The 19,130-nt window shown below is 52.0% G+C and overlaps 4 protein-coding genes across 4 annotated transcripts; 1 reads left to right on the top strand and 3 right to left on the bottom strand.

Moving 5' to 3' along the window:
- Positions 1–758: 758 nt before the first annotated feature.
- ASPACDRAFT_20787 (Sds3 domain-containing protein) lies at positions 759–2,332 on the bottom strand (the record flags this gene model as incomplete). The annotated part of the gene is made up of 2 exons (XM_020198974.1): positions 759–1,850; positions 1,949–2,332. The coding sequence occupies 2 exons, from the start codon at positions 2,330–2,332 to the stop codon at positions 759–761; spliced, it is 1,476 nt and encodes a 491-aa protein (XP_020061335.1).
- A 664-nt stretch (positions 2,333–2,996) lies between these two features.
- Positions 2,997–5,450, bottom strand: ASPACDRAFT_74527 (uncharacterized protein). Its single transcript, XM_020204239.1, has 2 exons — positions 4,516–5,450; positions 2,997–4,457 (listed from the first exon to the last, which is right to left on the bottom strand). Exons 1-2 carry the CDS (start codon positions 5,267–5,269, stop codon positions 3,397–3,399), a joined length of 1,815 nt encoding a protein of 604 aa, XP_020061334.1. The 5' UTR covers positions 5,270–5,450; the 3' UTR covers positions 2,997–3,396.
- Positions 5,451–14,120: 8,670 nt separating this feature from the next.
- On the bottom strand, positions 14,121–15,076 carry ASPACDRAFT_38558 (uncharacterized protein; the record flags this gene model as incomplete). The annotated part of the gene is made up of 2 exons (XM_020200462.1): positions 14,121–14,883; positions 14,946–15,076. The coding sequence occupies 2 exons, from the start codon at positions 15,074–15,076 to the stop codon at positions 14,121–14,123; spliced, it is 894 nt and encodes a 297-aa protein (XP_020061333.1).
- A 2,370-nt stretch (positions 15,077–17,446) lies between these two features.
- Positions 17,447–19,043, top strand: gel6 (putative 1,3-beta-glucanosyltransferase; the record flags this gene model as incomplete). The annotated part of the gene is made up of 3 exons (XM_020198904.1): positions 17,447–17,591; positions 17,662–17,873; positions 17,949–19,043. The coding sequence occupies 3 exons, from the start codon at positions 17,447–17,449 to the stop codon at positions 19,041–19,043; spliced, it is 1,452 nt and encodes a 483-aa protein (XP_020061332.1).
- Positions 19,044–19,130: the final 87 nt, after the last annotated feature.

Here is a 19,130-nt window from a genome sequence, read left to right as displayed (position 1 = left end):
TACTACAGCCTACATAGTACTGTACTAGTAGTAATTGTACCTACTCACAGATAGTACTTATAGTAGAGGATACGTGCAAGGCGCGGAAAGTGGTTCGATATACACAAACAACACCAATGGCATGAGAAGATCAAGAACAAGAACAAGAACAATGCGTTACTAGATATATATTCCTTGTGCCCTACCCTCCGACTGAATCAAATCCAAAGCAGACGAAAAGGTCAGGTTATATTAAGTCATGACATATCATTGAGTGCTTCTTTTCTGTCTTCTCACTCTTTCTTCTCTCTAGCTAGGGTATGGGGGTGGAATTAAACTAGCTCAAGTATGACAGACAAGAGCCAAGAAAAGCAAGGCGTTTTGATGGGGAAAAAGAAACAAAAAAGAAAGGGGGAAAAAGAATCCAAGGTCTCCTCTCGCCGTTCCAAACGCCTTCAAACGAAGAATGGGTAAGAAAAAAAGTAAGATGGGCAGAAAGCAATCGTGTTCACTCCCGCTAGTTGTATTTAGTGCGTGTAAGTGGTAGGTGTCAGAAGTAGTAGGTGTAAAGTAAGCCAACGGATCCGGTGTAGCAAGTAATGGTAAAAGTCGTGATTCCCAAGTAGTCTTTGGTACTCGTGCAATGCGGTGGTAACAATGCATATGTTGATTCAATTGATGTTGACCGGCCAAGAGGTATAGTTCGGAGGGGGACATATGTGCGGTTTGGTTTGTGGGGGTTGGATAATCGAGTCCAAAATGAGACACCAAAAGAGGGGCTAAGTTCTACCCTTCCTGGCCCGTTCATTACTATAGACTCCATCTCCCGTGTCCTTTGAGAGAGGGTACAGATGCATTCCCATATCCGTCGGGAAGTCCGGATGCAACATGTTGAACCGGTTGGGGTTTTGAGGGACGCCGTTCACCTCAGCAGGACTAGACTCGACAAGGAGTTGCGCCAGGCCTCTGTCGACGAAGCCGACCGGCTTATTATGCAGCCGGTCCATGCGAGCCCAGTCATCGTCAACTTCCTCATTCATGAGTGGCGGTAACGGGGGAGCGCCGTTGTTACTAGGACGCGCGTGGTAATTGGCCAAAATGTTGTAGGGGAGATTGGGCCGCACAGCGGGCTTATCAGAGAGCTCAGCCAGGGCGTTCAGCGCGTGGTTGCCGTGTCCCCGGGTCGAGCGCGTGGCGTGGAAGTTTTGGCTGGCCGTCCGAGCCATGTCGGTGGCCGGCGTACCGTTGTCTTCCGCGCCTGTGCCGTCGACGCCGGAACCCTCATCCGCGTCAGTGTTGTTGCCGTTGGTGGCGGCACCCGAGGGCTGATCCGCACGTTTGGAGGTTGAAAAAAAGTGTACGGTAGCCACATGTGCGTGGTTGGCGTGCGCACTGAGCTCTTTCTCCGTAAAAAGGTTTTGGATTGCGTATGCGGGCGCTTGCTGTTGCTGCACCAGCTGAGCTTTTGCGCGCTCGGCCGGATGCGAAGATAAGCCCGAGTCCCGAACCGGGGAGCCGACATCTTCCTCGGGTGCCTTTCTCTTTCGCCTGTTGAAAGTTTCTGCCATGGCTCCGTCGCCGAGCTCAAGATCGACACGATGGCGAGTGTGCCGCGTCTTTCGGTTACCGTGGATGCCACCTGGGCTGGCAGGATTGGTGATGCTGAACTGGTTCGGATGCAGGAGCAGAGCGTTGGTGTCAGCCAGATCCAACTGCTCTTTCTCCCGCATTAGACGGGCCCGTTTGCCGGTAATGGTCTGGACGAGACGTTCGCGGAGGGTATTTGCGAGGTGCTTGTATTCTTCTTCGGCGAAGTGAACGCGGAACGCATACTCCCGTTGAAATCTTTCCAGATTGTTGGTATGACGATGCTAGGCAAGAAGGTTCATTAGCATGGGCAGGCCAAACCGGGGCCGTTTGGGGGAGGGAGAGGGGGGGGTGCAGAAATCAAGAAAGAACCCAAACTTACTGCCAACATCGCTAAATCTGCATCCTTTTCAGCCTTGGCCTGGTTTACTTCCTGCACGAATCGCGAATACCACATCCCCGCCAGACTAGCCATCTCCTTGGCGAATTTCCCTCCGCCGACAGTATTCTCAATCAGCTGTGCAATTTCGTCCGCGGAATCGGGAAGCGGACCCGGCTCGTAAGGATCCGCATTGTTGATTAGGGTCATGTCGCATTGAAGGGCATGCAGTTGTTGCCGAAACTGGGTGTCTCGGTTCTGACTGAAGGAAGCCGTCAGGTCTTGAAGACGCTCCTGAAGCGCGCTGCGTCGCTTGTCCCGTTTGGAGAGCGGCACGCTGGTCGGAGGACTTGTCGAGCGCCCTCGGGAATGTATATTGTTAGACATGTTTGGAACGCCGCTACTGTGAACTGGAGATGGAGGAGCAGGCGAGTAAGCCATAATCTGGGCGGATCGCTCGCCAGATAAATGTGCAAAATAGAAGACGCTGGAGGGCTGGGTCAAGTGCGAAAGCGATCTATTTCTCTTTCACTCACTCTCCCGCTGTGTTTGAGAGACAGGTGCGATTGAGAGACTTCAGACAGAACTGCTGCTGTTAGAGAGCAGTACGGGTCCCAATCCCGACAATCAAGCACATTCAGGGCAAAAAAGAAATCGCAAGATGGACAGACAAAGCGAACCAGAACAAAGTGGAAGGATGAATGGATGGATGAACAGTGACGGAGGAGAAGCAGAAAGCGGGCGGCCGGCCGTTGGCCCGATACAGCTTAGCGTCGGGGACATTTCTCACCGCCCGGGCTCATCCGCTCGCCTGGAAGATGCATTCTTGAATGTGAATAGATTCCCATAATATTTGGAGATGAAATCGTGGTTTTGCACATATTAAGGATACGGACTGCTCTTCCTAGCATTGCCAGGTCACCTTTTCCTCCCGCCAATTCATGCCTGATGTTAGACCCTGTGTTCCGATGAAAGAATCAATCCTCCAGGCAATCAAATCTATACAATTGCAAAGTAGTTCTTCAGTAGACTATGCCAGACTGGCACCCTTAATTTGAATGAATACATCCTATTTTATTTCGATACTTGGACCCCTGTGATCCATCATCTAAACTAATAGGAATAATCGTCATCATCATCGACACAAGCTAGTGGTCATCACGCTTCCATAACACAAGATATCCTGGGTATTCTGTTCCAACGGAAAAACAATGCAAACAGCCAATGCTTCCTCGATAGACGTCCCAAACATGCAAACTGAGACCCAATGTCCATCTAACTCCTCAAGACGCCGCCGGACCCGCCAGGTCCCCTTTTTATTGTACGACCATATATCCAGCCACAAACAAAATAAAAAGAAAGAGAATAAGAACAAAGATCAATGAGTAGAACGAAGGGGGGACGCAAGGGGGTGATGCGTCTGCAGCTCGCTCCACCCTGTCCGAGCCGGCTTATGAGTGGGATCGGCGGATGACGAAAACGCCCAACTCAACTCCATCGTGGGGTTCGGAATCCTCGCCATAAGGTCGTCGTCGAATCCCATCCAAAATCTCACCCAAGAGCATAGCCGAGGTCACCTCCTTGTCCTCCAAGATGTAGTTCGTGGAAGACACATTGGAAACAGCCTTGGTGGCCGGAAGACGCCGACCATTCTGCCAATACACGCTAAGCACCTCCTTCATGCGAGCTTTTTCTTGGTGGATGAACCATTCGGTCCAAAGTTCCCGATCGAGATGGGAGCTGCCTTTTCGAGCGTCGACTATACTGAATTGAGAAGAAGAGGAGCTCAAAGAGTTACAGAGCTGGGCGAGGTTCTCCCGCATCGTGTCGAAGTCGTCCATATGAGACACGGAAGAGAGCTTGCCCAGATAACGACCGATATCCGTGGAAAGTTCATTCACGACCACGAGTTGACGAAGCAAGGGGTCCAGAATAGGACCCAGATACTGTGACTTGAAGGTAGATCCACCCCTGCGAGTCGGGTAGACAAAGAGTAACGAGCCCCCGTGAGGGGACAGCTCGGATAGTCGATCAACCAAGAAGGACGGGCGATATGGCGAAAAGAGATCCTTGTGTTCCTGGGCCGACGAGGGTGGGAGGTAGCGTTCCAAGATCGAGAGATGAACCGTGAGGGGTGGAACGATCGGCATGGGCGAGTGAGAGGGGCGGGTTTGGATGGGACCGCGGAAGTCGTGATAAGCTGATACCACAGCGGCACTGGAGAAGACGGTGGAGTTGAAGTAATCGTCGTTGGAAAATGAAAATCGAGGGCTATGCGGGGGTGAGGATGGTAGATTGGAGAGGCTGAATTGTTCCGGAACTGCGTGGGTAATATTGATCCAGGGCGACTGTCCATGGCGGAGCCGATTTTGGACTGCCTGCACTAACGAGCAATAGACACTGTCGTTGGAGGATATCGCGGCGGCCTTGTCAGCAGCGCGAGGATAGGGGAGCATCTGAGAGACGATTTTGACGGCCTCTCCGCGGGAGTTCGAGAGAGCAAGTGATGAGACTACTCGCGATGGACCGATTAGCGGTGCTCACTCGCGAATTTCTGAATGCTGACTTACCTGTAGCTTCGATGCTATTCTCAAGCCATGAGCTGTGATCACAATCCATCTCATCTGATGACCCTGGGCTGCCACCGGAGCTCGACGGTGACACGTTTGACAGCTGGTCGGAAGGGCTACTGAGGCCGTCCGTCCGAGCTGGAGAATTGCCGATGTTTGGGCCCTCGTCCATGACCATGGGCGCATGGTTTCGAGTCACATGTGACTCGAACAGCAACATATCGGAGGTAGGGTTCCACGCAATATGATCGTTATCATCAGGGGGAGTAGGTGGAAGAGCAGAAAGGTAGTCACTTTTGGCCGACGAATCCCACCCAGTGGAGGAAGACTGTGATGCTCGAGTCGCCAGCGAACTGGAGGCAGTCGGACCAGTGGAAAGACGAAGGCGGGATTGCGGGGGAGAGGACTGAGAGTCGGAACGGGAGACTTTCGACGAAAGACCAAGTTCTTCAAAGGATGGGAGATGGAGAGAAGCGTTGCTGCGCGAGAGGAAACGGGAGACTGGAGAAGGCTTGGTGAGGATGGAGCCCTGCGAGGCTCGACGCTTCAACCGACTGGAGCCAGTGTCGGGGTGGAAGGATGCAGGAGATCGAGAGGAGTGGTGTTGTGGCTTGATAGGAGAGATCGGGCTAATGCGAAGGGGGTCGTGCGAGTCAAATGGCGACACGGCTCTCAAGGGCGAGCTAGATTCTCCGGACACTTCTGACGATGGCGAAGTTGAGGAGCTAGAGGTTGTTGAATATGGAGAACGCATGACCGAGCTGTTTCGCACCTCCAAAGCAGGCCGAAACGGTCCATGACACAGTGGAGAATTCATTCAGTCTGCGGATGAGGCGCTGCTGGCACAGTGGAAGCAGCAGCGAGGGCGAGATGCAGGCGGACCCAATAACAGAATCGGGCCCTGGAGCAACGGGAGGAGGCGGAAGATAAGACCGATTGGAAGGGGGGGGGGTGGTGGGAGGGGAGGGGAATTGGAGGGAGGGCAGATCAACGCCTCTTGATGATAGCGGCTCGGTAAATGATGGTCAGATTGCCTGTCAGGGTCGTGTGTAGTGGAAGGTTTCACGGAAAATATAGTCGAATCAATGATCACACAAATACCGGTAACGAGGTAGTGGAAGTGGTGGTAGTGATGGTTGAGGCAGAAAACCAGTTTTGGGGTGAGCAGAGGACGGGACGGTCGGGAGATTGATTGCTGTGTGGTGGTGGAAGTATAGGGAGGAAGTATAGATGAGGGGAAAAGAGTGGGGGAAGAGGAAGGAAGCAGAGGAGAGGAGAGGAGAGGAGGGAAAAGAAGAAGGAGGAGGAGGAGGAGGAGGAGGAGGAGGAGAAGAAGAAAAGAGACTTGTGGTGGTAGTTGTTGGTTAATGGAAGTGTGCGGGTGGATGTGGTTGATGATGATCAATGATGATACAGTGGGGAAAGGGCGAGATTGAAGGGCGAGCGAGACTAGAGACTCCAGCTAGAAATCTAGAAACCCCAAAGAGACTACTACCGTACTCCGTCGTAGAAATTCGAAATTCGAAACTCGAAACTCGGAGAGCGGCCAGACGCCATCCAGTCAGTAGGCACTAACTTAGATGAGCACTAGCAGCAACAGGACCGATAGACAACTGAAGAAGGAAAAGGTTTTTTTTGAGGGGGATGAAGAGAAAAGAAAATAGAGGAGGTGGAAAGAGGAAAAGAGGGAAAGGAGCCTAGCCAAGGTGGAAAATGGAAGGGCCAGAACAGATGGATGGATGGAGGTGGAAGTGGTGGAAGTGGTGGCAGTGGGTGAGAGAGAGTGAATGAGTGAGTGAGTGAGGGTGAGTGACAGCCCAAAAAGAACAAGACCCTCGGGCTGCGACTTTCCACCCGTGTTCTAGACCGCACCCTGCCTGATTGGGGAATTTCCTGACACGAGGCCGCCGCTCTCTGCAGTCAGTCTGCAGTAGTAGTATTCAAGTACCCTACTAGATAATTAACAGGTCCAATTGTTCTACACTAATTATAATACTATTCTTAAACTTATCATTTATAATGTGTATATATATTTATCTACATCTCAGCCTTTCATGCTACAAGACTCTATCATTTTTACGAATCATTGTACAAGGAAGAATCCAAACATTAGCTATCTATCCTTCCCACTGTTACCATCCTGTAACATACAAGTAATTGGATGGTAACATCCTCAGTTCCAGACACTGCCCGGACTCATCCCGACTCATCTAGACCTTCCACCCTCAGCCTGTTGTGTGTCCCACTGCCTTCCCATAGTGGCTGATCGGAGCTAAGATGGGCAAAGCCGGGCGATACCTTACCGTAACCAGCATTACACGGGCCTTGAGGGTGTCCTTTCCTTCCGTCGTGGCCACTTTTCTTCCCCCGTCCTTGGTTTTTGATTTTATTTCATTTCCGGTTTTTTTCTGGATTTTAGTTATTTTTCTCGGGTTTTTTGCCCCCCCATCCCCTCCTCCTTCTTTCCATTACTCAAGACCCACTGCCTAGAACTGGGCTTACTGGGTTCACCTCCAGTCATGACTCCACGATGGTCGCCTTTACCCGGCTTTACCACTCACTGCCCATTCTTGCGTTGTCTCAACTTCTTTCTCTTTCTCTGTTGTATGTGAGGGTGTACTGTAGTCTGTATGTGTCGTAACGGGGAGGAGGACAAGACACACGACTACACAACCTGCGGATGACCTGGTCAGTACCCCACACCAACCCTCTCCCAATCTTCCTCCGCCGAAGGCAACAGCTACAGCTACTGCTTCTTATGTCGAATGCGGCATTTTGAGAAGTATTCATACCATACATATCCCCAGTCAATCCTTATCCATGGCATGGCAGGGCTGCCAGGTGCCCCGTCAAGCTGTCAATGATGGTCAGGGCAGTGACAATTAATGTGGTCTGGGCTCTTTCTGCCTTTTCCCCCTTTCCCTTTTCCCTTGCCCGCTCGCCTTACAAAGGATCTCGTATTATCCGGATCAGCATCACTTTTTGACGATCATCGTCCTGCACTGTCTGATCGAGGAGGCTTGTTTGCCTGGTCTTGCGCGGGCGCGGGCGCGGGGGTGAGCCATGATCGGATCTCCGGGTCGAGACACGCTCTGAATCAGATGCGAAACAACAATGCCCATCCCCCCTACCGTACAGCACAGTTTACATATGAGGCGACGAGGCCAGCAGCAAACACCTCGTCACACCGACAGACAGGCGAAAAGTAATCTCAAGGCGCCCCAGAAGATAGTCCCTGCACAAAATGAGAAATGGGGCTCTCTCGGCTGAAAAATCTGTGCACAATCAAGGTGGAGATTGTGTATAAATAGATTGGAAGGGGACTAGCTCCCTACAGTCACTTAGTGGCTCGGGCTTGATCGTCGCCGGCTTCATTGCACAAAATCATAACTCAGAATCTAATGTGTCGATGGTTTTTTTCTGGGAGGGCATAGATTCTACAAGGTCAGGCTGATTACCGGTAGGTATGGGGACAGCTTCAACCCGGTCCTGCTGTCTGAATGGAAACTCAATTGGTGATTCATACAGTTGATGCTCAAGTAAACACCAAAGAGGGAAATGATTCCTCGTCCACTAAACTGCTACTTCCCCAGATCCAGTTCATGTTCCCATTTCTCCGAGCCCGCCGACCAAGCCAACGGTACTTTTCATGAATCATCTATATTTTTTACTTTTCTACAAGTAGTATGCTTTCTCAGATCTTGACGTCGTCAGCTCTCCCTTTCCCCCCCGCCCCCCCGACCCCCCACCCTCACCCTGGTTCCACGGCAGAAAGGCGCACCTGCATGGCGCGATCGAATCCACTGCCGCATCCGGGCGGATTGACGCCTAGACCCTTGTTTCCGTGCTGCCGAAAAGATCCGCCTAATGTGATCGGGATGCCCCTTGGGTAGTCAAAGGTTGGACAGGTCCTTTTTCTCTTTCATTTCTTTTTCTTCGCTTGAGGATTTAAGGTTCAATTTGCTTTTACCGTGTGTGCGTGTTCAGGGTTTCTTTTCCGTGAACACCGCGATTTGACTGCAGTCGAGAGCATTTCATCTTCGCGGTCAGGTGCTCCGTAGCGTGACTATGCTTCCAGATCATTTCATAGGCTCTAAGGCAGGTACGAGTCACCAGAAGCATAATCCCGCCCGTAGGTTGTTCCAAACCTAAGCACACCGTACAACCTTACTATCTCGATACACTTTTGAGATTGGAAATCAATTTAGATTTGCCGACTTTGCCGTGACGACTTTTTGACTAGGTGCTTCTGAGCCTTTGAAGGACATCACGAGATCCGTCAATACTACAGGGTACAGTAGTAAATCAGCTAGATCCTTTGTCAAGTGTGTATTCCGTAGATCCGGGCTGAATCCCCCCGAGCCTGAGGCTGAAATCCGCAATTGTCTCTTGCTTTGCTTTGCTTTTTCTCCCACTTGGCCAGTGTCTTTCCATTGCCGATGCCCATCAATCAATCCACCGAACCGAACCTCTTAAACTTGGACCCCTTGATGATTTTCTGTTGCTGTTGTAAATGACCCGAACCTCCCCTGTTAGATTCACGTTCCAAACTTTCCATACTCTCCCTCTCTCTCTTCCCAGAAAAAGCGGTCGACAAGTCACAGGCACTGCCACTGACATGCCTAAGGTAGTATCGATGAACATTCACTTCAGTGATTCACAAATGGATCCGCCCGCCAGTGGTCTAGCCACGCCTTTCTCTCCCTTTCAATTCTACCTAACCATCGCAATTGGAAATTATGCCCCTTCCCTTACCCGGATCGGCTCCATCCGCAAAACCGTCTCTGTCGACATTTCCCCATCCATGTGTAGAACCCTGTTCACGACGTCAGTGGCTGGTCTGATTTGGGTCCCGTGCTTTTCTTTTTGGCAACAACTCTAGCGCAGCTAAAACTAAAGCGGAAAACATGAAGATCCACATATCCACGGGGATAAGAAAAAAAAATCATTTGACATTGAAAGGGGAAGGGGGGCTTGCCTGTACAGTTCCTGGTCTAGTGGTGGTCGGTCTACAGCTTTAAAGTGGGTTTTACATTATGGGTCATTGGGTCTGCAGTAAAATTGCATGACCTTTTCTACAGCAACAATGAGGTCAGAATTTCATGGAATGCACGCCCACCATTTCATTTCGCTAAAGACCACTGCACCACTGCACCACTGCACCACAGGAAACAGAATCCATGACGGATAGATTTTCCCCACCTATAAATCAGGGAGATTGCACTTCCCAACTGTGCGGTTGACGGGTGGCACTGGCACTGGCCCTGGCACTGTCAAAGTCCTGTCACCAGTCATCAACGGACCCAAGGGTATGTGCACGTATCACCTGGTCCTTGTCCCCTTCTTTTGGGGTGTGTGCTCGGTAGACTTGCTTGATGGGAACAACAAGAAGCATAATTGACTAGAGGAACGAATACGGGATATTGTTCATTCCCCCCAATATGCAGGAATTAATGTATGAACGACCAAGAGTAAGATTATCTTGTAGATCTCCGACGCAATCCTGTTTCCTTTGATGGTGACAACTGACAAGGGAAGGAGGGGTCTGACCCGAGAGTCTAGATTTTCTTGTTCAAATTCCATGTACTGAACTACAAGTATGTAAGTCATGTTGATCATGGTCTAGAGTTGATGGTCCTCGATAGTTCCCCCCATAATAATAAAATGATGGATTATGATTAAGTCACGGGAATCACTAAAGTGGCCACATACATATGTGTGCACGCATTACAAGAACTAGGTTCCAATCATCACAACTTACTGTGTGGAAAAGTCCAGTCCATTCTAAAAGAGAGGTGCGATAACCAGTCTACTACATAGTACTTGCTATGCGATGCACCTTCAATCTATTCCGACCCGTGGTAGTATCCAGCATCCCTCTCGCCATCTTCCCCGATACAGTATCACTACCACCACTCACTATCCCGCAACATCACCATCATCCTCCCATTCATGCACAGTTATCAGACGATCCAAAACCCCAGAACCACCCACACCAAATCCTCCTGGGACTCATAAAACCAACCACGCAACCACGCAACCCCCCAACCTCAACCCCATCCAACAACATACACCGTACCCAAAAAACCCTTTAATCAACCCGACACAAGCCAACTGACTACCCCACAAACCCAGATTTTCCACGTACTTTACATACACAGATAAAATTCCTCATCCCAACTCCACACCCCCAATATCGCTTGTGAACACAATACCCAATCAAGCTGTCGACAACTACATTCCCCTCCGATCGCATTCATCATTCTCATCAACCTGAATCCAGGAAATTATTGTCGGGGAATATATTAAAAACGGCCCCCCGCCCGCCCCTCCTCCCATTTTGATCCCGCCCCGTCATCTCATTTAGAGTTGGTCGTGGTACGTATACGTATACACCCTTCCACTTGGTTCCCTCCCGTCCCTGGCCTGGCCAACGCCCCGGCGCTCGGGTTTCTTTCCTTTATTGTTTCCCTGGACATACGGTTCTTCAAGAAGGGAAGGGAAGGAAACGCCACCGGACGAAAGAGGGAGGTTGTGCAGTGGTCACGGTCTCGACCCCGAAGGGTGTCTGTTTGATTCGGTCTGTAGCTCCCCTACTATGGGATCGGTATTCTCTTGTTTGATTTTGGGGATTTCTGGGGAATAAACCAAGGACAAGGAAATAGGCGGCAGGTTCGGTCTCTAGGTTGAATCGCGTACTAAGGTCAATCCAGGCTGCATGCAGCTGAGGCAGTAGTTGGTTTGCGGCTTGCTAGAGATTAAACTGGTTAGTACTCGCAGTCACGTCCCCGGACAGGGAGTCCGAGAGCTGGGGTTCAGGAATTGCCGAGAATCTACTTATACTATGCTTGATATTGTTCAACTCCCGGGGTTCACTTGCCCTGCATTGATCATAGGTCTAGGTGGATGTCAATGCTCTACTACTTCGTGTTCTTGTGGGACGGTATAGGTGTCGGAGAATGATGGACGGGATTGTTGCTTGCTTTCTACTTCTACTTTGTCGACTCAGAACTGCGAGCTATAACCTGAGGTGAGAGCATCCGGCTGATGCTGGATCTACGGACCCGGTGCTAATTATACCCTGGTTCTTCACGGGTTTCGATATCATTACAAGATAATTTCAGATCAGGGTTAAGACAAGCTGACCGTAGTTACTTCTTAGTCGAGCTGCAATTATAGGATCATGGCCCTGCTGTCTCAATCTTACGGCATGTTCTTTGCGGTTAGTGCAGACCTGATTTCTGACAACAGTCCTCAAATCCTCACATTTGTAATCAACGCATATCAAGCACAGATATAGCAACACGATTCCTTCCGCCTGATGGATCAGACTCCGTGCCCAGCCCTAGGTAGTACTTGACCAGATAAAGGACCTCCCTCACATGCCCTTCCCCCCTCTCCCGCAGGATCTCTAGCTCAAACCTTGCTCGACATAACACCAACGCCAGAGTCTCCGGGGGAGGATGATACGGCGGACCCGGGGGAATGGATGGCGGCGCACCCTGCCGACCTCCTCGATTTGCAATTCTGCTTTCGAGAGGATCATCTCATCAGCCAACCATCACCGTCATCACCAGCATTCAGGACAACCCTATCCAACAAAACCCCATCTCCCATCCCCACGAGGCTGCTGCTCACTTCGGAACGGGAAACAATGCTAACCCCCGGGGCACGTATCATGACTAGGAAATCAGTATATAGCCCCCACCCTCCCTCGTACACATATGTAGCAGCCGGAAGCATGAAGGCTGCAAGCAGATACACATCTGCCTCATACAAAACGCAGTACTCAGACGAAGTCAACCAATGTATCACATGTGCCCATGAATCCTGGGAAACCACGCCATCGGTTATGCATGCAGGGTAAGTAAGATGATATACCAAACATCAGGCGACAATTCCCCAGATGCCAACTGGGCAAAGGTAGGAGTCTGAAAGAAGAAGAGAGACAGGGGTGACGAGGAACAGCGGCTCTGATTCTTCCCTTCAGCGGGCAGAAATAGAGAGGGATGTTGTTGCGAGTGGTTGCGTATCTGAAGTAGGATGCCTCGATGGGATTATCCCGCATTGCGTTTCTTCAACTTCATGTCCAAAGTCCGTAGGTATACGGCGAGAATCGGGGGCCGTGCGTACAACATAAGTGAAGCTGAGACTCACTCTAGGAAGTCATCTACAGCACCAGTGGCAGTGTACCATCAAGCTCGCGAACGAGAATTCGTGTAGTAAAGACCCGGAAGGAACCATCCATAATCAAGATAACATACCCTTACTCACGCCCTAGAGGCAGGGACAATCCTACCTAGTAGCTCCAAGACGAGACAGGCAGACCAACAACAACAACAACAACAACAACAACAACAGCAGCGTCGAACCTCCCCCTAATTCCACTGTTGGTGACTGTTCAAGCCGACCTTGAAACAAGGATGCTCCCGAAGCAGTGGTCTTATCTTTGTGTTTGTTGGCAATGGCAGTTTCCACTGTTCGAACATCACAGGATGTAAGGACAAGCTGACCATGTCTCGGCTGTGGCGCGGATGATAATGTCCTTTAAAGGAGCCTGTTTCAGAACGCCATGCGCTTGCCAATGGGATGAAGATTTGATGAATTGGCCCATTTGGAAGAAAGCCCAGAGCTGCGGTCGCACAATATCATGGAACGTTCAAGAGAAGTATCTCGGCTATTCATGTACTCATTCATGTAGTGCTTAGCATCATGCCATCAAGATAAGTAGTACTGGAGAAGATGTAGCCTGAATTTCAAAGGCCTGGTATGAATAAGGCAAGGAACTTCTGGAAAAGGCTCGCCGCATTGGTTAGCTCGGTCGCTCAATGCACCAAAAGCAAGTCAGACTCACCGTTGATGCATGTCCGTAGCTTGAAATACAGCTTGACTCATTACAGGTGAATCTTTACACATGTGGCTAGTTTGGAAACTGACTGTTTGTAATTGGTCTGTATTTCACTATCTGGTGTAAACAGAGTAAGCTGAGTTACGACGCGCGTCTCAGAGTTAACTCATCGGTCGACTGCCCAGTGGGCTATAAAACTCGACTACCATTCGAATCCCTAACCGCCTAAACAGGGCCCATTGCTCCCGAGCTTGCATCGCAATGCGTAGTGCAACAGCCTTGCTGCAATTGTTGGCTGGACCGCCCCTGCCCGCTGGCTGATGAATACCCGCCGCACAAGTGCATCTCCGCGGATCACCTCCTTGCGTACGTGGCTAGAGGCCGACAGCTTGATAGCTGCCATGCGAATCATATGAGCCTTGCAGGACTAGCCCACGTAGAGATCCCTTGCGTGATAATGCGGCGGGTTGATCTGTGAGAGGAGTAGGTCGCAAAATCTAGGGAGATAGCAAATTGTTCGCTTCCCGTCGCCACGTCCCACCCCAGATCTGAGTTTCGACTCGAGTGTCCTCCAGAGTCATAGAACTGCATGTGAGTAATGCTTCCCGCAGAGCTAATCACTTTCGACCCGTTTGACAGAGTGAACCGGAGTCATGCAGCCATGCCTCGATGGGTGGAAGGTGGATCGCTCGTATTCGTGACCATCAAGTCGAAAGGTCGGAAACTTTGATTATGACACCATACCAAGGTAGCACTTTCAAGACGTCACAGATCTTCTGCGAGCATCCGCGTGGCGGCGAGTGTGGAAACGTTCAGGCCGGTCGGTCCGACGTGACTGCATGCCGCGACCGGCGGTAACCTTGGCCATCAGCTTTTGTTCGTCGCCCATTGTGATTGTGACTGGCGTGCAGTTGGCCGATTTGGCCACAACAGCCGGTCGTGACGAGTCACAGTGGAAGCCGGCGTGGTACGACATTGAGGGCGGCAGGTCTTGCCGATCCAGCGCCGCTTGCAGCTCCAGACACTGCAACACCAGCTCCTTGACACTATCGGTCAGCGCATACGCGCGGTATTCGATATCCGGCCAAAAATCATCGCCCCAGAAGGGATCTTCCCGGACGGCGGCTTCCAATGACCTGAGCCAGAAATCAAAGCTCGGCAATCGTCTCTTTGTCCCTTGCAAGTGGTCGGACAAGAGACAGGCCACGGCGATGAAGCGGATGGTGGGCTCGGAATTCATCACATGAAGTACAATGCACGCCGGGCAACGCTCCGTCAAGTACCAATCGTGTTCCTCAGTCAAAATCGAGTGTAACCAGGCATAGGCACTCCGTGCCTCCCCCCGGAAGGCCCGGTCGGCCTCCGCTCCTTTGCGACTGGGCAGGACATTGGCGGCGATGCGCGAGGCTTCGTGATACAGGAGAGACAAGGGAAGAAGCAGCGTGTGGATGATGTCGCGATGCAGACGGAATGTCTCTTGTTCCTGGGCAAGACAGGAGTTGCGGTGGCAGGCGCAAAAGCTACAATCCACCCCAATTAGCCCTTGGATAACCGAAACAACCAGCCTCTTCAAGTCACATACCTTGGGGCCTTCATGCCCATTTCCTGTCGCCTGAGATGTTCTCGCATCATGCGAAAAGCCTCATTGCGACCCAGGTTGTCGCGGTCCTGGTGCGAGATGCGAAATGGCGATACAGTATTGGCAGTCGACATGGTTCTCAATTGAGTCGCCCGTGGACTATGTGGGGACAATCGTAGTATTTAAAAAGGGTATTTGGTAGACGCGACACTGAGTCGCCTTGTGGATGAATCGTGGTGAGGTGCTATGATGAGGTAGACAGTGTGCGCATACAACTAATCTGTGGCCAATCAATTATGGCAAGCACAGGCAGAGAAGCTTTCCTGAAACGGCAATGATGAGGGAGGAAGGAACCACGGATAGCATGTTCCAAAAAAAAAATTAACTTGGAGAGTTAATGGACAGAGCAGACTGATTTCTCGAGGGGAGTAGTGAGGTTGATAAGCAAGCGAAACCACAACAGCGACCAGTGATGAGTGACGAGAAAAATCCGGGGATGAGAGAGATTGGGGAGGGGGGAGGGGAGGGAAACAAAAGCGAATATGAATATTATTATAATAAGCGCGATTGACAGCGACAAGGGGAGATGGAGAGAGAGGGGGGTTAGATGAAAAAGGAAAAGGAGGAAATGAAACGGTGACGAGCGATGCCCACTGCATCGAATGCGGGAAGGGACCTTGAAGCCAGCCAAAGCCAGCCCAACCCAGGCGAGGCCCCGTCATCCACGCAAGCCCCCGACGATCCAATTCAACTGCTCCAACATCCACCCCCCCCTTCCCCTTCAATTCCTTTATCTCTCAATCTCTTCACACCGTTACACCCCTGCGACCGTTCAATATCCTGATTCCGGTCTGCAGCTTCGATGCGTGCAACGCTCGCCGCTTCCGATAGTACCTGTATGCTTTTGCCGCCAATTTTTGGCATCCTTCCTGCCCTTCCACCAGATCCGGAAAATTGAATGGAATTGTGTGGACAGTGGGAGGGAGGGAACGGACCTCGTCCGCACAGTGATCCTCATTACCTGGCCATGGATCGGCCAGGGTCTCGATCGTTGTCCAGACCCAGTGGCCCCTCGTGCTGCCCGGGCAGGCCTTGACTAAAGTTGACTCTGAATAACTCGGTCCATAGAAGGTCCATAAAAAAGGGGGGGCAATTTCAGTCGAAGGCCGCCAACTGGCTCGGGAAAGTCTGGGCCGCCCACCAAACTAGTCGAGATAGTTAATGATAGTTGGGCACGATTCCCGCTGCCATCACGATAGTCTCCCACGTATGGCGTCACAAGCCAACAAAGCCAACACATGAAATCAAGGTCCAAGACATCGGAGAGGCAAATCGAGAAGAACACGAACAACGGCTGCTTTTTTTGGTCCGTGGGTTTTGCCCCTGCTCCTTTTTCGGGGGGGTCTTTTGGGGGGTATCGAATCTCAAGGTGAGAAACATGTAGATTGCGCTTTAATTATCCCAGTGGGATGCAGTGGGGGGGAACAATTGAGACATTGCAGCAACACCATTGGCGGGGATGTCTGAGATCGGAGAATGACTAAGCTCACCTGATCCCGGCCTGCCATTCCGGGCATTTCCGACGCTCCTCGGACGAGGTCGGCTTAGTTCCATTGCTTCCAGTGCAATGGCCTGAAGAGCCAGGCCCCGACGACGGTTCATTCCTCCCTCCCGAATTACCCGATTAGGAAGGGAGAATAATACACTCACTACCTCCTGGACTGCACTTACTGCATACTGCACTGCTGAGTCGCATTTCAGTTCTCTCTCTCTCTCTCTCTCTCTCCCTATCTTCCAGAGACTATGCTGAGTGTGCATAGTCAATCCCTCCGAAGCATTGTTCGCGTCGCTGCAACGCGAACCCTGCATACATCCATGTCACCAGTATGGCAGCTTGAAACTCAGGCATTTGACAACTCCCTCTGTCTTCCACCTTTAATTCCCCGCCCCCTGTCTGCCATTCCGCTGCATTCCAACTCATCCCCCGACACCAATGGCTTCAAGGAGGCCTGCGCGAATGCTCTTTGACGTAATGCTACTGGAAATACCATTGCCAGGCATGTCTCCGTCCAGAAATTCACGGTGCCACGGTATGGCTGGGAGCCATCTCAACCTTCCAGGTATCGCGTCGCGAGGGTGTTGAGCAGCATGGCATCACATGTTAAAGAAGGCGATTTTATCCCATGAGATACACGTCTGGGTTCTAGTGTTTTCAGTTGTTCTGTTCTCAATCGAGTTGCATATCGCGGAGAATTGGTTCGACTGTCTATCGAACCCTTGCAGCTGCTGCTTCGGTGAACATAACTGGCCCGGTAGCTGGTCTAGCACACATTCGCCTTCGTGCACACGAAGCTCCTGTTGCAAACTCGTCTGTCAGACAGGTACAATCGCTTTGTCCTCATTCATCTGCTCGACATTAGCCATTCTGCACGAACGACCGCCACACGTCGACATTGAAGCACCCTCAGCTATAAGCCGACGCACATTAGCTCAACTCGCACAGAATGAAGGCACGCTGCTCACCGTCGCTGGCGACACTCTCTCTGCTGCTCGCAGCATCAGTGCCTCGCGCCGCACATGCCATTCAGACAATTTCGGCCGTGGGCTCGAAATTCTTCTATGAGGACGGCAGGCAATACTATATAAAAGGTACAGCGCAGCGGCCTACCAATACCACTTCACCGATCCTCCTTACTAACGCAAGTGCCCTTGGCGCTAGGAATCGCCTATCAGCTCGTTCCCGACGATCCCTTGATTGACACCGCTCAATGCACGCGAGATGCGGCCCGCATGGCTGAGTTGGGCACCAACGCAATCCGCGTCTATCATGTGGACCCTGAAGCCGACCACGACGGCTGCATGAAGGCCTTCGAAGATGCAGGCATCTATCTCTTTGTGGATCTGGACACGTTCGATACAGCGATCTCCCAGGTCCGTTCCCAACCTACAGAACCTCATGCCGGGTCACATGACCGCCCTGTCGCCGTGATACTAATGACCGTGTAGGTCGAGCCCCATTGGGACCAGACCCAATATGACCGGTTCGCAGCTGTTCTGGATGAATTCCAACAATATAACAACACGGCCGGATTTTTCGTCGGCAACGAAGTCCTCACCACCAAGGATGGCTCTGCCGCCGCGCCATACGTGCTAGCCGCCGTTCGCGACATGAAATCTCACCGCGACGAGAAGGGATACCGCCCAATCCCCGTGGGCTACTCTGCAGCCGATATCGCGGAGCTGCGGCCCATGCTACAGAACTACCTGGCCTGTCGGTCTGACCCCGCCGAGCGACTGGACTTCTTCGCCCTAAACGCTTACGAATGGTGTGGGGAGTCGACCTTCACCCAATCCGGGTATGAGTCTCTCCAGAAGCAAGCCGAGGGCTACCCCGCCCCAATCTTCTTCTCAGAGACTGGCTGCAATGTCGCGCGGCCGCGGACCTTCGGCGACCAGGCCGCCATCTTCGGCCCCGAAATGGCGGACACCTGGTCAGGATCGATGATCTACGAGTGGATCGAGGAGACCAACGACTACGGGCTAGTGAACTACGGCCCTCCACCGCCTCCGGCCGCGGACTCACCCGCCGCCGCCGCGGCCACTACAAACGGGCCTCTCGTGCAGGATGGCTTCGTCCGCCAGGGCGAACCCACCCCCGTCGCACCGGACTTCGACAACCTCAAAGCGCAATGGGCCACTCTGAACCCCACCGGCGTCGCTCTATCCGACTACGCCGCCTCCACCGCCACCATCACCCCGCCAGCGTGTCCCGCCTCTACCGCCGGCGGATGGGCCGTCGACCCCAGCGCGCCGCTGCCGACCCTAGGCCAAGCGGCCCCATCCCACCGCGCGGCACCGACAGGCGCGGTGACCGGCGGCGACTTATCTTCCTCCAAGGATGACAGCACCCCGCGGCAGCAGAAGGAGGTCGATACCTCGGACGCCATGTCCGCGTCCTCGGCGCAGACCATCCTCCCCTCCTACGAGCTCAGCAACGGGGCCGGTTCCTTTGCGATCCTTCGCGAGGGCAGCCTCAATCGCGCCATCAAGGTGTCCCTCGCTCTGTGCACGGTGGTCGGAGGCCTGGCGCTGTGGTTATGATCCATGGTGATTTGACGTATGTTACGCAAGTTTTTTGGGGTATTTCGCTTTTTACGGTGTCCCAGCGTTGTCCTTTCCCAAAATTCA

The sequence above is a fragment of the Aspergillus aculeatus genome (assembly GCF_001890905.1).
Source record: "Aspergillus aculeatus ATCC 16872 unplaced genomic scaffold ASPACscaffold_1, whole genome shotgun sequence".
Taxonomy (NCBI): domain Eukaryota; kingdom Fungi; phylum Ascomycota; class Eurotiomycetes; order Eurotiales; family Aspergillaceae; genus Aspergillus; species Aspergillus aculeatus.
The sequence above is the reverse complement of the archived record's forward strand: the minus strand, read 5'-3'. Positions and strand labels throughout refer to the sequence as shown.

Excerpts from the sequence above, each read along its gene's own strand:
- ASPACDRAFT_74527 (XM_020204239.1), bottom strand. The coding sequence starts at position 5,269 with ATGCGTTCTCCATATTCAACAACCTCTAGCTCCTCAACTTCGCCATCG. Across the intron at positions 4,458-4,515 it reads GAATAGCATCGAAGCTACAG|TCTCATCACTTGCTCTCTCG; the intron begins GTAAGTCAGCAT and ends CATCGCGAGTAG.